At 36.2% G+C, this 15482-nt stretch overlaps 1 protein-coding gene across 2 annotated transcripts; it reads right to left on the minus strand.

Moving 5' to 3' along the window:
* Positions 1-634: 634 nt before the first annotated feature.
* On the minus strand, positions 635-14314 carry LOC140789823 (uncharacterized). Of its 2 annotated transcripts, none has more exons than XM_073139675.1 (14): positions 14132-14314; positions 13994-14039; positions 13713-13913; positions 13488-13624; positions 13247-13396; positions 12661-12762; positions 11342-11506; positions 11116-11226; positions 9071-9168; positions 8596-8719; positions 4925-5014; positions 3420-3464; positions 1233-1553; positions 635-1012 (listed from the first exon to the last, which is right to left on the minus strand). In XM_073139675.1, the coding sequence occupies exons 1-14, from the start codon at positions 14186-14188 to the stop codon at positions 965-967; spliced, it is 1695 nt and encodes a 564-aa protein (XP_072995776.1). In that variant the 5' UTR covers positions 14189-14314; the 3' UTR covers positions 635-964. The 2 variants fall into 2 exon arrangements, 1 of the variants encoding a protein (XP_072995776.1); XR_012109256.1 differs by lacking the exon at positions 635-1012 and adding an exon at positions 2867-3022 and having other exon boundaries at positions 1413-1553.
* Between the last annotated feature and the right edge of the window lie 1168 nt (positions 14315-15482).

Consider the following 15482-nt stretch of genomic DNA (forward strand, 5'->3'; position numbering starts at 1 on the left):
GTCCACAAAATGTTTGGGTTGGATAAAAGCTGTTGCTTGTGAACCTTTGATGAACATGGGAAACTTGTAAACAATCTGCAACTCGTGGCTATGATGAAGTAATTTCTGCAGTAATCATAAAAAAGATCAGAAGTCTTGAGGCTCCTTCAGGTAGGTAGTGCGTATCGAATTTAACAATGATAATGAAGCTTAATGAAATAAAGAAACTTTATTAACCTAGTAAAATTATGTAGACCAAAACATTATGGTGGATCAACCATTCGTTGCAGAATAACTTTTAAACCAGTTTAGTTATGCTAATTTGTTAAACCTACATAAGAAAACTTATATACTGATCTGAGTTATTATGATGTTTTATTGTAAAGTATATAACATAACAATTATATTTGATGTGACAAAAAATAATATTTAGTAAATAAGGAGATGATAGAGGAGTTAGTGAGAATAATTTAAATTATAGTTAATTAAAATGATATCCTTTCAAGAGTAAATTTAATTTAAATTTAAATTTAATTTTGTTGATATATATAAATTATCAGATGAAAAAATAGAAAAGTAGGTATTAGTGAGCTAGTAATAATAGTTGTTGTTTGATTACTATATTAGTATAGACTATTCTGGAATAAGCTTATGCTTATTCAACATTAAGCCCGTAGAAGTAGTTCCCATAAAAATCCTGAATAAAATATATACAATTGGAACAAATCAACAGCTGCTTTTCGAAAAGAAACAGCTTGTCCACATATGCAGTAGAAAATGTTTGATCAGAACCTACACAAGAATCGGATCGCCAAATGCCCAATTATCCACTACCACCTCCTCTGCGAAGAGAAGGAACGGAAAGAACTGCATTTGCCTAGTCTAGTTGATGCAGGCATCCGATGATGATTACTGTAATTTAACCTACCAGAATGACCGCACAATCATTTTCCCAATTGATAAATCCCAGGCGACTGACTTTTCTTCAAGAAGAGTCGTGGAAAGAGCTAGGCTTAAGCAAACTTGCTGGAACCTATATCACATGAGGGTCAAATTACAAGTGTTAGTTGGCAAAACATTCCACAAGCCATGCTAATCGAAAGAAAAATGAAAAGATAAGCTTAAATCGTGATAAATCTGGAGTTAACATAATAATCCGCACAACAAAATCATTTGCCTTTTAAAAAGATCAGTTATATAGACATAATATAACAATGAGTGAAGGGAAATATATCTGCACTAAGAAAGATTACCTTCAAATGATGTGGCATGATCTTTATATCGAAAGGCGCATGAAGCCATGCCTCGAGAGGATATAACATGAAATTCTCAGGTTTGCTGGTATAGACATCTGCATATTGATGAATATGGTAAGCAAATGCTGATTCCTGACCGGTGTCTGTGAGGAATGTTGCACCAAAAGAGCTGTTAAACATTTTCCGCATCATGCTGCGGCAATCTCGCCGTTCCATATTTAGTTCATCTACGAGTGCTTGGTATGCTTGTCCTCTCTCAGCACTAACCACTGTGGCATGAAGTTTCCCAAGTAATTCTTGTATTATATGAAATTTTGCCTGCAAACCAGGACACAGGTAAGATATCAGAAGTGAAGATTCTGGTGGCCTTGAAATGAATGTGGATATTAAAAATGTAGAAGAGATTCATCAAAGTGACAAATACATGCTTCTGTTTTATCCAATCTTCAGTTTTCTAGTAGATTTATCACTAACATTAACTAGAAAAAATCAGTTCAAAAAATATTTTTGGTTAAAACTTCAAAGCAGTACAACATTCTGACAACTTGTCAGAGAAACTGAAATAAATTGGAGCCTTGAAGGTCTTAAGGAAACTGAAAATTATTTCAAAATGATAAGGTTCTGCTCAGTGACATCAAATATCTGGAAGAGCCTGCCATCACACACTATCATACTTAACCCTATATCACAATGCAACAATGACAAATCGAGATACAAAAGAGATAAGAAGGCTCAAATTCTAGAAATCATTTTGAAAGAGAAGCATAAGATTTAAGGCTCAAATTCTGATAGTGCACTTACGAAAAGTGCAGTCAATATCTATAAAAGCAATGAGAAAATAGGTCAATTATCTTTTGTGCAGTTCCTCTCAGGGGACGCCATATTGTCAAAGAACTTCCCTTATATAATGGAACTATAACCTAAAGCCACATGCTTCTACTGCATGAATAGGACTCACATTTGGAGACTCAAATAAGGTTGAGAAGAGGAAGAAATCTGAGAGTTCATTCATGCTATCGACGTCCAACACAGAAATTACTGCACACTCCAAATTGATTACCTAGACAAGGTACTCATACATAAAAAAACTGTCGGAACAAATATCACTCACAAATAACACAGGTCATTCTGAGTTCTGACTATATCTAAGATGCCCTGCATATACCACAGGGAATCTAACTTTTCATCAAATATTTATTTTGCCTAAAAGCACATCCCTTTTCTTGATATAGTTGCAAATTTTTCATCCAGACAATATGAATGAGTAGTTCAGAGAACTTCATGATTTCCTTGTATTTTGTCTATAACATTTTGTAACTTAAACGAGCACCCACAAAACTCTTTTGCAGAATATAGGGCACAGATGGAGGACAAATTACTAGTCTGGCATGGGTAGCAATGTTAGAAGGGGAGGGAGGATGAAGACTCGCCTTCAGAGAGAGAAAGATAAGAAATGGGATGCCGGCTGAGGAATGATTGAGGGAGCAGAGGACAAATGTGATGGATAATCAGAGGCATAAGAAGACTGAGAAGATAAATCAGGCAGACAACAATGGCAGAGGCAAAGAGGAACACAGACATGGTGATGCAAAGATAGTTTTATCATCATAAATTAAAGGACGCAGCCTCACATTTCTGCATCTATCTCTTCAAACCTTTCAGACCCCTCAATCCCCATAGCATGCAATAGAAGAGGTCACATGTTGAATTGCAAGCTCTCATGAATATCACCATTTTACAACATCCTCTTTCCCCTCATGGCTGCATTTCCAGACACTGACACATCCCTATATGTAAGGGACCAAAGGACTATAATGTCATTATGCAGAGATATTTGAATAAAGCAAGAAAAAGATAAATATCAGAAGCACGAGACAAATATTTTATAAAAGCTATTAAGCTAGAGCGAGAAGGTTTTACAAAGTTGATTAGCTAAAGTAGTTATTTTATATTGTAATCTTCTAAAATTGAGAATAACCCTCCAAGACCCCCAATAACTCATGAGATTATACAAATTAGAATTAATTAGAGAAAGGAAAGAAATGCTACCACAATATTTGAAAACCCCAAAGTTATTTATCAACCACAAGTATAAGTCAATGAACCAAACTGACGTGCAATCTCAAACCAGAAATTCCGGAGTATGGAATAAGAAATGGCAAACGTAATGATCAAAATTTCCACCTGTTGAAACCGGTAACTCTCATCATTCTGGATCTGTATTTCATTCTGCAGAAACAAAGAAAAACACCAGAAAATGAAAACCATTTAGCAAAATGAGATGAAAATGACAACAGTCAATTGCGTATTATTAATAAATCTTAGAAGAGGTCCTTTCACAGTTGTATCCCCTAGAGCAATATATCACAGAATAATTTTCTGACAGTATCACCATCCTTCATCACCTGTTCCATCCCTTAGATGCCAAAGACTTCAGTGATGAATCATAAAAATGCTTCCTCTTTCAAAACTCGATGCTTCTTACAACCATATACCAGGTAAATCGCTTTGCGCTTCACAACATAATGCATGTTCAGTAGGAGATCAACTATATCCTGTTCTTCCCAAATTCTAAATCTTATTCCCCCATTCTCTTTGTAATTCACACCTTCAGAGGGTGAGGCATGTCATACTAGTAGAAATAATATGTAGGTCTGAGATGCTAAATTCCTATATATCAAGCTATGTACATCTAAATGTGCATCCCCACTTCTAAAATCTATGAATTAAGATAGGTACCCCGGTGGTGTACCTAAAAGCACTGCACTTGTTAGGAATCCAAATTTACAAATTTAGCAGATTGATCGATTTCATCGATCTGGACTGATTTGTCAGACTGATCCTGTAGGGTTACAGTTGAAACTGAAGAAGTTCCTTCAAAACTGCCAAAACTAGGGGCAGGAAGACAAGTGCCCTTTAATAACATCGAGTGTAAAAGGAGGTGCAGGAGATTGTCACCAGGCATATGCCATTGCTCATGACTAACAGTATTATGAAGATCTACATTTTAAAAGTTAATCCAGACTATGCAATCAAGATCTCATAGTTAACATCATATTAAACAATAGAGTGGTACAATGGCTATAGCACTGAAATAGCAAGAGGAATTTGCATTCCTTAACCCTTGCATCGCTTTGCTTTTTGACGTCATTGCGCGGAGGTGGATTCAATATGAATAACGAAATGAAACATGTGATTGTTAACTTATTAATTGTTAAAAGGCATCAGCCAATAAATCAGCAATTTAAAGCACAAAAAAAAGTCATAAAAGTTAGAAGTAGAAGTTCTATCTCAAAAATTGTGCAAGTTTTATGCTTTCCGAGTTACTTTTTCACTTAATGCCAATGTCAGTTCTTTTTTTCTTCCTTTTTCTTGACTTTGTAAAAATGTCTAAACCAGGTTAATGACTATCGAGATTCGAGACCATCAAAACTGCAAGACTGAACAACTAAAGTCCCAGACCAGGACAGACACCAAAACCAATCATTTTAACTTCGAATCAGACTATGGAAACTAGTAAATCTAGCCAAGTAATTCAGAATTGCAAGCACCAAGTTCACCGTAAGGATAAACAAAATTGACTGATGAATGAATCTTAACAACATTCTTATGTCAGATATATATGTCTGTACATGTATGACGAAATCTCTGGTAAACAGGTCAGAAAAATGTGAATAATGTGTACATACCTCAAGTTCATGAATAATAGCTGCTGTTCGCCAACCAGCTTTTGAAGGTCCTCTTAAGTCGCTAAGTAAATGATCACCAAAATATATTACCTAACAGAGAAAAAAATATTAACTGGATGTGAGGATAGAATTTAACAAAAAGGTAGATGCAAACTCCAGACTTAATGAGTATCATGCATGCCAGACTGTTACGTACTTGAGTACAAACATATCCTCGAGTGGTATTTCCCAATATGCTCTTTTTGACTTGTAAAGATATATGATAATGTGTTTACCGTTAGGCATTTATATTTGGGGGGCCTTTTATGTGTCACACCTACATATGAGTCTTATTGCAGAATGCCTCTTCTGTATTATATATTTGCAAGAAGTTTCCCTTTTCAGATAAATATGCAAAACAACCGCTTCTGATATGTTCATACTAATAGTTGGTGTATTATTCTTCTGACTAAATACTTCAAAGGAAAATATATTGAGAACATTCCTCGTAAAATAATGAGGCATCATTCTTATTACAAATATACCTAGAAAGGAGTCGATTTACAAGTATGTCACAACTCACAATGAGGATAACTAAAATATAGGTACTCCATCCAAAAAAAACCTTATTTAATTAATCATTTTGATCTTCAAAAGAAAGCATAGCAGGAAAAAGTGTCAATCATTTTCTCGCACTGTTAAACTCAAGCTCTCTCTATGCTTGTGCTCATTAGTGTGCATTGTGTCCTAATCAGGCCTGTCAAAAAAGCCCATGGGCTCATGAGGCTCACAAGCTCGGCCCATTAAGAGCTCAACTCAAGCTCTAAATGAGCCTCGGCTCGATTAGACTCGATATTATAGCTATATATATATATATATAATGGGTGAAAGCTACCTCACCTTTTCACCAATTTTGATGGCATCATCCCCATTACCCATACTTTAACCCCTCTCCCTCATCCCCCTCTATAATTTCCCATTAGGATTTCAGCGCCCCCGCACCTCTTCCTCATTTGTCGTCAAAGCCAATTAGCGCAAACTCAAGCCCCCGGTCCATCGACATCAGAATGGCTCTGCCCCATCTCACCGACATCACCTCCACTGAAATGAAGACGGGTCCTCTTCTCTAGCCCCTTCCTCTTCTCCTCCTTTCACCCCCAGATCTGAACTTCAATTCTGACCCGAAGATTAGCCCTTCTCGAGACAATGGCGGATGGTGCGGCAAGTTCGTACGTGAAGCTGACCAAAGGTCAAGATGCCCCCATGGAGGAGATCCATCCTGGAGAGCTCAATCAACCTGCCGAGTCCCCCAGGTTAGTGGTCTTAGCAATTTATTTTGAGATCTGATTACCTCATTCGAGAAGAACCTCTCCGATGGTCAAGCTGGAGAGAAGAACCTCTTACAACCTCTTCATTTCCCATTTGCCTCTTTTGCTCTCCCGTCGAGCTATCAAACCAAACTCGAGCCTCATCGAGCTGGAGAAGAGCCAACCCAAGCCAAGCTGGCCCTAGCTCGGCTCGTTTTAAACCCCTAAACCTAATACCGAACAGTAAGACTGGGCTTCAAATGTCTCGATAAACCAACCATAAGATAGGTACATGATCTAATTCTAGACAAATTGATAGATGCTCTGCCAACAGGTTTCATTTTTTCTCATTACAATATTGTCAAATTATTGCAACTACTTATCAACATACAGAAAAACAGGAATAAAAGTTTTATATTGACATGCACCTTTCTTTACGACTCACCAATTTGAAAAAGCTCCTAACAAGTGAAAAGCTAAGATTCACAAGTGAAATAGCAAACAATCAATTGACAGTAAAACATATCAACTCCCACAATATTTTAAACAGAAAAAGATTAGAACCAAACATCTGCAAAAATGCAAGTTTAGCATCCATAACTACTGGATGAAAATTCAAAACCTTGGAAAAGCAGGGAGGAGTGTATCAAAATTAAAGTCAATGTAGGATCTAAGAAATCCCACAAAGGTTAAAACTTATAATTACTTCAGATTTCTAGATGAGATAATTGAACCCTCTACAGACATTTTTCTTGCCATATTTTTCTTGATTGCCTCCAAAATTTCTAAGTTTTAAAAGGTTCTTGTGTAAGGATCTCAGCTAGACATTCTGATATCAAAGTTCAGTTGTCTACTGTGAATATTGCAATTTGTCTGTCTTCCTCCACGCTTAGTTGTCAATGAAAAACTGACCCTACAAAAATTGGTGCAAAATTCCTAATCAAAGCAAGACCACAGAAGAGAAGAACTTGGGCTGAGGGAAAGATAAAAAAAGGGTGAGGGAGAGAGAGGGAAAGATAGAAAGAAAGAGAAAATGTGGGAGAGAATGGATACTTCAGACTTACAGTTAAAAGAATAGAAATAAAAGAGGGAGGAAGAGAGATTTTTTACTTTTTAGGCTTTATATGTGAGTAATTATTATTTCTTATTTTCTTATAATTTTTTCTAAATTTAAAAAAAAATTTAACATTTTTAAATAATATTTAGAATTCTATTTAATTAAAATAGTCCGATCCGATACAGGCGGCCGATACGACCGATACGTATTATTTTTCCGGACGGCCGAACCCGATCCCGATACCGATTTTTGGAACCTTGGTTATTTACCTTGATTGCAATTTTGGTTTGTGCAACCTAAGAGAAAAGCCCTTCAAAGCTACCCTAGCATGGGAATCAACTAGGTAAGGGAGCAAAAGGACAATGCTGGTTCACGAATTAGTGTTCACCTTAATAGCAAAGATTAGCACGAGAGAAAATATATATTAATGGCATAAAATGTAAGAACTGAAAAAAGGGTGCACGTGGCACTGTACGTGTGACCCCTTCCTCTTCCGCTCGCCTATTATGCAACAAGGAGAAGGTGGTTGTGAGTTTCTCGGCCGACTTATTGGTTTTCAGATCAAAACTGGATCAATTATGAAGGAAAGATTTGAGAGCCAACTCAAGGTAATTTCTAGTTGGTATGAATCCACATACACAGTCCTAAACTGAGTGGCAATATTATCTATTAAGAAAACTTGCAGAATGAAATTGAGCATGCTATTAGCTTATTAATCGTACTATCATTACTTGTGCTTATTATCCATATTATGAGTATGCTGGCTCTTGTTATTAATTATTGAGCTTTGGTTAAAATTTCATATTGAATAAAATATGATTTCCTAAGCTTTTGAGTGGATTCACTCACTGAGCTAAAGTTGTTAGCTCATTGAACTCTTTTAATATTTTAAATACTGGTTAGCATGACAAATGATCGTGAGCACCGAAATTCTACCTCCACTTAGGATTTTGGGCATTTATATCTTCAGTTATAGTAGTGGTTTTTAGTTTCAAATTAAAGTTAAATGATGATTTAGTAATATTTGGTAGACATGATTGTATAATTTGGATATTTATGTCTTTGAAGGTTTTTGAGTATGAGTTATTAAATAAATTTTAAATTTAAATATATTATGGATAATTCGTTAAAGCTTCGTGTATCCCAAGCCTACTAGGATATATGGCCGGTCATGATTCATATTTTGGGTCATGACAATAAGCATGAAATCTAAACAATAATTGAATAGAAGCATAATCTGTAATCTCACAATAGGCTCAGATATGAAGACTTGATCAAAATTTAAGGAAACAATTTTATAATGAAATCACATTTTGTACATGGCCAACCTGAGGGCCTTTCCACTTTGTAATCTGTAGAAATGATTTGAGGCAGCCGTGGTAGTACACTTGATCTGGGAGAAGCCTATCAACCGCAGAAAAAGCCAAGGTATCCTTCTCAATGTCATAGCACCTATAAGAATTCAGCAAGGACAATTAATATTGAGAAAAACAATTCCTATATAAGATATAAATGAAATCTAGTGCTTTGTCCTACTAGTAGTCACCAGATGAAAAATCTGAAACAGCAGAAAGGTTGGAGAAAATTTTAGTATCATGTATCAATAGACAGATGACTATCACACCAACATAACTGTAGAAAGATTGAAATATGGAACTCAAAGTGAAAAGAATATTTATTCCCTTAGTTGCATTTTTCAATAAGTAGATTATGCAAGCTAATTAGAGTATTAGGCAATAACAGATAAGCCACAAGCTAAATGGATGACTGGAAATGAACAATAAAAGGAGCTTAAAAGACAACCTAAATGGATGCTCTGAAGTATAGAAGTTTGGTTTGTTAGCTTGAGCAATCACAACGTCAAAAAGCTCTCTCCAGGATCTTCCGACACCACTGTACTCCTATTCAAGAAAATTATGGGACAAGATAAATAAAAACTATATAATTGAAGAAAATATCACCACAAACACTCTTGAACATGGACCAAGACATCGTTGAATAACAATGATTTTCTTTCAACCTAGTCATGTGAGATAATAATTTCTGAACAATTAATAAATGTTGTTACTGAGAGAACTATACAGCCTACAGCCATCTGCTCACAAATCATCCTTTTGAAGGTATTAAGATTCTATGCTGATATTAAGATATTCATGGCTTTACTAGGATAAGAGATAGACTCCATCAAATCATAATCCAAGTAGCAAAGCAGCTAGAAGCATTTACTAGAACTGTTTAATACTTGACTAAATTGATAGAAAGCAGTCGTTTAATGTCAAATCTTGACTAGAACAATTACGGACACAATTGTGGAGAACCGGACATCTTACTAGGACATGATTGGCCAAAAGTCTAGGCCATACTGAACATGTTTACAACTTTACATATTGAAAAGGTGATCATGAACGAAACAAATAACTTAGCTTAAGAAATGGCAATTCCTGCATCTTGGGAGGAATCATATATAGGAGACAATTCAGTGCATTGATCCCTTTTAGGACAGCATTTATCAACTTCTCAGTAACAGCATAAAACCTTAATACCACAGACTAGAAAATAGCCACTATATATTGGAATTTTCAGAAGAAAAAGTTGGAGTTACCTTTGCAACTTGTTTCCCTCTTTTGTTAGACCATATGCTATGTTCTAAACCTCATCATTTGAAGCTCACACATAACATATAATATTACAACCTTAATACCACAGACTGCCATTAATATAAAGAATAAAGATATATTAATGGCCATATGCTGCAAGGTTAAATACTAGAGAAGCATTGTAGCCTGCAGTGCTTCAATTTATTCTAAAGAGTGAACAACTAATAGGTGACGTATCTCCCAGACTACTGAAAGGAATGAAATTAGCATGTTTGATCACGAAGATGTTGCACGATCTATATGACGACAAATAATGGACCAGGTCTATTATTGGGTTCATGGAGCAATATTACCTAAGAAAACTTAAAAAGAAAAGAAGCAACAAGAAGAGAGGACTAACTATTTGAGATGTATCAATGAAACCTATAGCGATGTCCTTACAACGGTCAAATAACTAACCCTTTCCAGGACTGTTCATCTGTTGACAATTTCAAAGAAGTAACCAAGTTTTAACCTTCTTTCCCTGATTTGAATTAACTTTCTAAACTTAAAAACTTCCAAAACACCATTTGCATCCCCTAACACGAAGCATCTCTTTCTTGTGAGACTAAGTAGCTGATTTACGGAACATGATCCCCATTCCTACAAAATATCATTTCAGAGAACATGTAAATCACTATGATAATCGTCCTGTATTTATGTATAAGTTATCTATCACAATCACTTTAACCAAGACTGCATATGAGACAACCAATTAGTGACAGTGTTATGGCATAAAAAGCTTACTAGATCATGCAGTATGGAAAGAGGAAAAAAGAAGCTATAACTGTACTACTTTTATAATGTAAACATGCTGATCAATATAAATCTATAATCATATTCTAGTGCTTTTCATATATTTCATCCATCACATTCATTTTAAGGAAAGATGATGAGTCATGACCCAATAGTGATAGTCCTAGAGGACAAAAATTATATAGAAGACCAACTCTTACTAGATCATGCATTGCAGAATTTTTATTCTTTAAAGAGAAAAAAGAAAGAAACCACAACTCGAAACTTGCCGAACATAAATGTTAAGCACAAAAAAGTACTGTTCAATCAAGATAGCAACCGGAAGCCAAAGCATATGGTCATTTTTGTATACTATTCAAAAGGTAGAATAGCCACACACCATTTTGTCTAGTAGATAATCTTATCTGCTGAAACATGCAAACAGTGCATATGGATTGATGCAAAACAAGAAAGCACCTCTAACATGAATCGCATTCCACCATCCACAAAGTAATAAGGTGAGTTAGTCAGCAAGAAGAGCTTTTTTCCTTTCTCCTTTAGCAACTGTAAGAAACGTAACATTTGGCTCTGCAAGTAACACATATAAAAGACATCAGCATGATCATGCACATATGTTAGTGTTCTTACAGGTCAAATATCATAATCGCTCAAGAACAGGAGAAGTTAGTCTTGTGTCACTTACATTTTTCACAAGGTACTTCTGAGGATCAGAAAGAATTTTTCTATGAAGTAAGCCACTTTTATGGACATGCTGAATTGCATGGTTTACATCTTCATACACATAGGAAGCATCGAAATCCAGCTTAGCATCTACAAAGTGCTGGATGATATCAGCAATAAGGCAAGCCTACACAGACAGATTATCTAGATAAGTAGATTATAGTTTGAAAATTGCATCATCTAGTTATAGTATTTTTCTGAAATAATTGAAGATGCATGATAACAACCAGTAACCAACAGTGGAGCCACATTCAGTCAACTGAGGGAGCATCCCCCTCCCTCCTCCCTTGGTTCTAAAATGTTTCTGTTTCTATTTAAGGAAGAAAGGCTCCCCTTCTTTAAACTGATCAAGAAGTTTCAAAAAAATTGCACAATAATTCCACTTTAAAATCACATTTGCAAACATGGACTGGAGCCCATTTTGCCCACAAATGAAGTCAACATTACTGTAATAAGGTGTGTAGGCTGTGCCATGTGTGTTAATGTGTAGATTAAAGAGTGAAATATTTAAGACACAGAAAGAGTCAACTGCTCTTTTAAAGGATGCATTATGCATAAACAGAATGCATGGCTCTTAAAACGAATATATTATACATAAAACAAGCACAGTACAAAGATCAAAGTACCCTTTGTTCTGCAGATAACATGAGTTTTAGCCCATGTCTGCTATTGTGATAATAACGCAGTATTATCTTGCAAATTATTCAGGAGTCTGCCATAAGGTACAATATTAATAAGTGGAAGAACAATGCAACAATGTATACAAAAGAACAAAATAAAAGGTACAACAATGACATTTTATAAAAGAAATATATAAGGTACTACCAAACCCACCATGCAGACTTAAATATTTAAGTAATGGAGGTTCAAAGCACCCATAGTAAATGACAACAACTGCTAGCTTGTAGCAATTTAGCATGCTTCTAATTGCACTAACAATCTCAATGCAAAGTTAGTGCTCAAAGTGATCAACTAGGTGACAGCAAAAGTAATTTCAAAGTTCTGAACAATTATGTAATGCTTTAAAAAAAAGAAAGCCAGTGTTACTTATAAATTACAAGATGTGGCTGCAAAGTGGATAGCCTTTAATAGATGAGAACATATCAATTTTACTAAGTAATCTCCATATGATGTTCTTTCCTCAGGCTTCAACTTGGAAAGAAGGCCAGCAATTTTACTAAGTTGAGGTGTGAATAGAGACGGAAAAAAAGTCAAAAACAATGAAATGATGATGACCTAGGAAAAGGAAGGAGAAAGAAGGTGCTATAAGGTATCATTTACCTCGCTAAAGCAAAAGAAATCCATCAGACCAACTAGTCCACGTGCTTGATCTCGGCCAATATGTCGAGTGCCATAGATTTCTTTTATTTTATCCAAGCTAAGCTGCTTGACAACAAATACTATCGTGAGAAGCTACTATCAATCAAACAAAATTTAATCTACTCAGGAAGTTGGCCACCTTGTCAAAAAAACTGACCACATCTACGTCAAAACCAAAGTTAGAACTACATAAAGATCAAGATTTCAATATTCACACAAATAATCAAGTATCAATATCGACCATGGTATAAGATAAATAATATTGAATAAATTATATGCTTATACCAAATGCTTAAACAATAAATAAATTCTAGTTGATGAGATGTCAGCAATAAAATCATAATTTCACTAGGTTAGGTTTTAGCAATAGAGATATAACTTTCTAGTTTTCCTCTATGGAACTGAACTTTGTGCTTAAATTATAGAAATATGCACAGGTCATTATCCTCTGTAACTGCACAAGCCTTTCAAATTCCAACAACTCACAAACATAACAAAGACTTGGTACAAGAAATAATTCCCTATAAATGAATAGCAAACTTGTCACCTTTTGACGTCCAAAATAGCAACCATCTAGTTCTATGGAGCCAAAGAAATCAAGCTTCAGAAGGCATCCTCTCAGCTTGTCATAGTACAGACCTCTGATGGGGAATGTAGGGTCATACTCAAATTGCAAGCAGCTCTCGGGATATTTCAGCTGAAGCACCCAAATTCACAGGCAGAAACAAATCAAAAGCTACAACAACTGAACTTAAAACTGGACCAAAGAACTCAGAAGAGCAAGTAACCTCGTTAACAAGGTGATTCTTTGCAAGATCATAGATCAGAAACTGTACGTTCTCAGAGTAGTGGGCCAATGTGTAGTCATAATCAAAACCATACACTTGTACGTCGTCCAGTCTAACATTTCTATTAACATAGATACCTGAATTCTCAACAGAAACAATAATTCTTGTGTGCAAGATCCAACAATATCTTTTGTCCTAATAACATGAGAGAGAAATGTAATATACCTTCGGGGCTCATCTTAGGCATGTCCTTGAGTGCCACCGGGAAGTTTACGAAGTTCCTCTTCAATTCCTCGAACTCCATCCTAATCCTCTCAATCTCATCCTGAGCATTTGATACATCCGTGTCACATGATCCACCGTCCGTTCTCAGCTCCGGCACCACAGTTCCGCTGAATCCACGACGGACCTCCCCGGATCCAAGCCCTAACTCCAAAAAACCCACAGTTCTTAAGGAAATTTCTTCAAACAACTTAAGAGCATAGCAAGGCGAGAGGAGAACAAACCTCTCAACAGCCTCGCCCGACAAGTGCTCGCCAAGAACGAAGAATCCTACAAGATTGACGAAGAAACGGATCAAAAGAATGCAACCGAAAGGAGAACAGAGAGATGGGGAAAAGGGGAAAAGGGGGGTTCGTGCTTACGAGGATTCGACTGGAGGTAGAGAAGAAGGGAAGAAAAGCTCTTCCTATCGCCGCCATTGGAGAGAGAGAGAGGGGGGGAGGGAAGAGGTTTTGAGTATTAAGCGAGTACTCGAAGCAACGCGAAGGAGAGGAGAAGAAAACCGTGGGAGAGCAGAGCGGGAGCAAATTTGGTGGTTTGCACCGTCAAATGGTAATGGATATGCATATATAAATGCAGCTGGGTTTCTATTTAAAGTGATTAAACGTGGATTATTACGTCGAATAGCATGTGAGCATGTGTCTATTTTTGTCCGACGACCTCCCCTAAACAATCCATACAAAAATAAACTTCAATTTATCCGTAATTCCTCCTCACAATAATTTAAACTCTCGATCTCTCTGATAGGATCCTATCCGCGTGTGCATTTTTTTCTTTTTTAAGAAGTAATTCTGCCTACTTACTTTACATCCTATTATATTCTGATGTGGTGAAAATGGAATTATAAAAATTATCTCGCATTTGCCACTTAATACCGCGTATGTTACACTTTTACTCGCGTGGAATAAAGTCCGACGTTGTCTGCTTTGATAATATATATATATATATATATATATTATAACTAGTCCACCAAAAGGTTAAGCTAGGAGGTAATTATTCAGAAAATAAACTTTATTTAGAGACAACTAATATGTATGTATATGGGAGGTAAGCCTATGAGGCCCATAGCCAGATTTTGGATAGTGCATTAACTATAAATTCTCATGCTCATGGTGCGTCAGCCCTAGCAAAACTCTCTTAGGGCTGCAAATTTTTTTTAGATTAATTACGTGGACACTTCTTGAACTATACTTAATTTTTATGATAACTTCTTAAATTTTTTTTAGATTATAATGTCCCTTTTAAACTTTTAAGAAATTTTGATGTCACCCTTATGTACCATTAGAAAATTTAAATGAGTCCGCTTATGTGGCAGTCAAATCATATCAGACGTAATTAATCTAAAATAACCTAGATGTTATTGCAACTTTTATACCACTCTTTAATTAAATTAAGATAAAAATATATTATTAATATAAAAAAAGACCTCTTCCTCCCTTCACCATCCTTGACCATCGGGACGCTACGGTAATTGCAGGGCTGGGTGGTGGGGAGGCGATCGTCAGCCTGCATCTGCACCCTAGCAATGTCGGCAAGGTTGCCAATTGCTGCGCCAATCGCACATGCCCCAACCAAGACCTTGCAATGGAGAGGGAGGGAGGTGTTGTCACGGGCAGGGGACCAACGTCTCTTTGAGGGTGTTGTAGAGGCTTATGGGAGTGGTGGAGAAGAAGCTTGCCAGAGTATGGTGGCAGAGATGCCGGAAGAGAGGGT

This window comes from Typha latifolia, chromosome 1 (genome assembly GCF_019914945.1).
Source record: "Typha latifolia isolate L0001 chromosome 1, TyphaL0001v2, whole genome shotgun sequence".
Classification (NCBI taxonomy): domain Eukaryota; kingdom Viridiplantae; phylum Streptophyta; class Magnoliopsida; order Poales; family Typhaceae; genus Typha; species Typha latifolia.

Coding starts and splice junctions, on each gene's coding strand:
- LOC140789823 (XM_073139675.1), bottom strand. CDS start 14,188: ATGGCGGCGATAGGAAGAGCTTTTCTTCCCTTCTTCTCTACCTCCAGT. Junction 11,507..12,660: donor ATTTCTTTTGCTTTAGCGAG/GTAAATGATACC, acceptor CTGTCTGTGTAG/GCTTGCCTTATTGCTGATAT. Junction 11,227..11,341: donor AGAAGTACCTTGTGAAAAAT/GTAAGTGACACA, acceptor TGTTACTTGCAG/AGCCAAATGTTACGTTTCTT.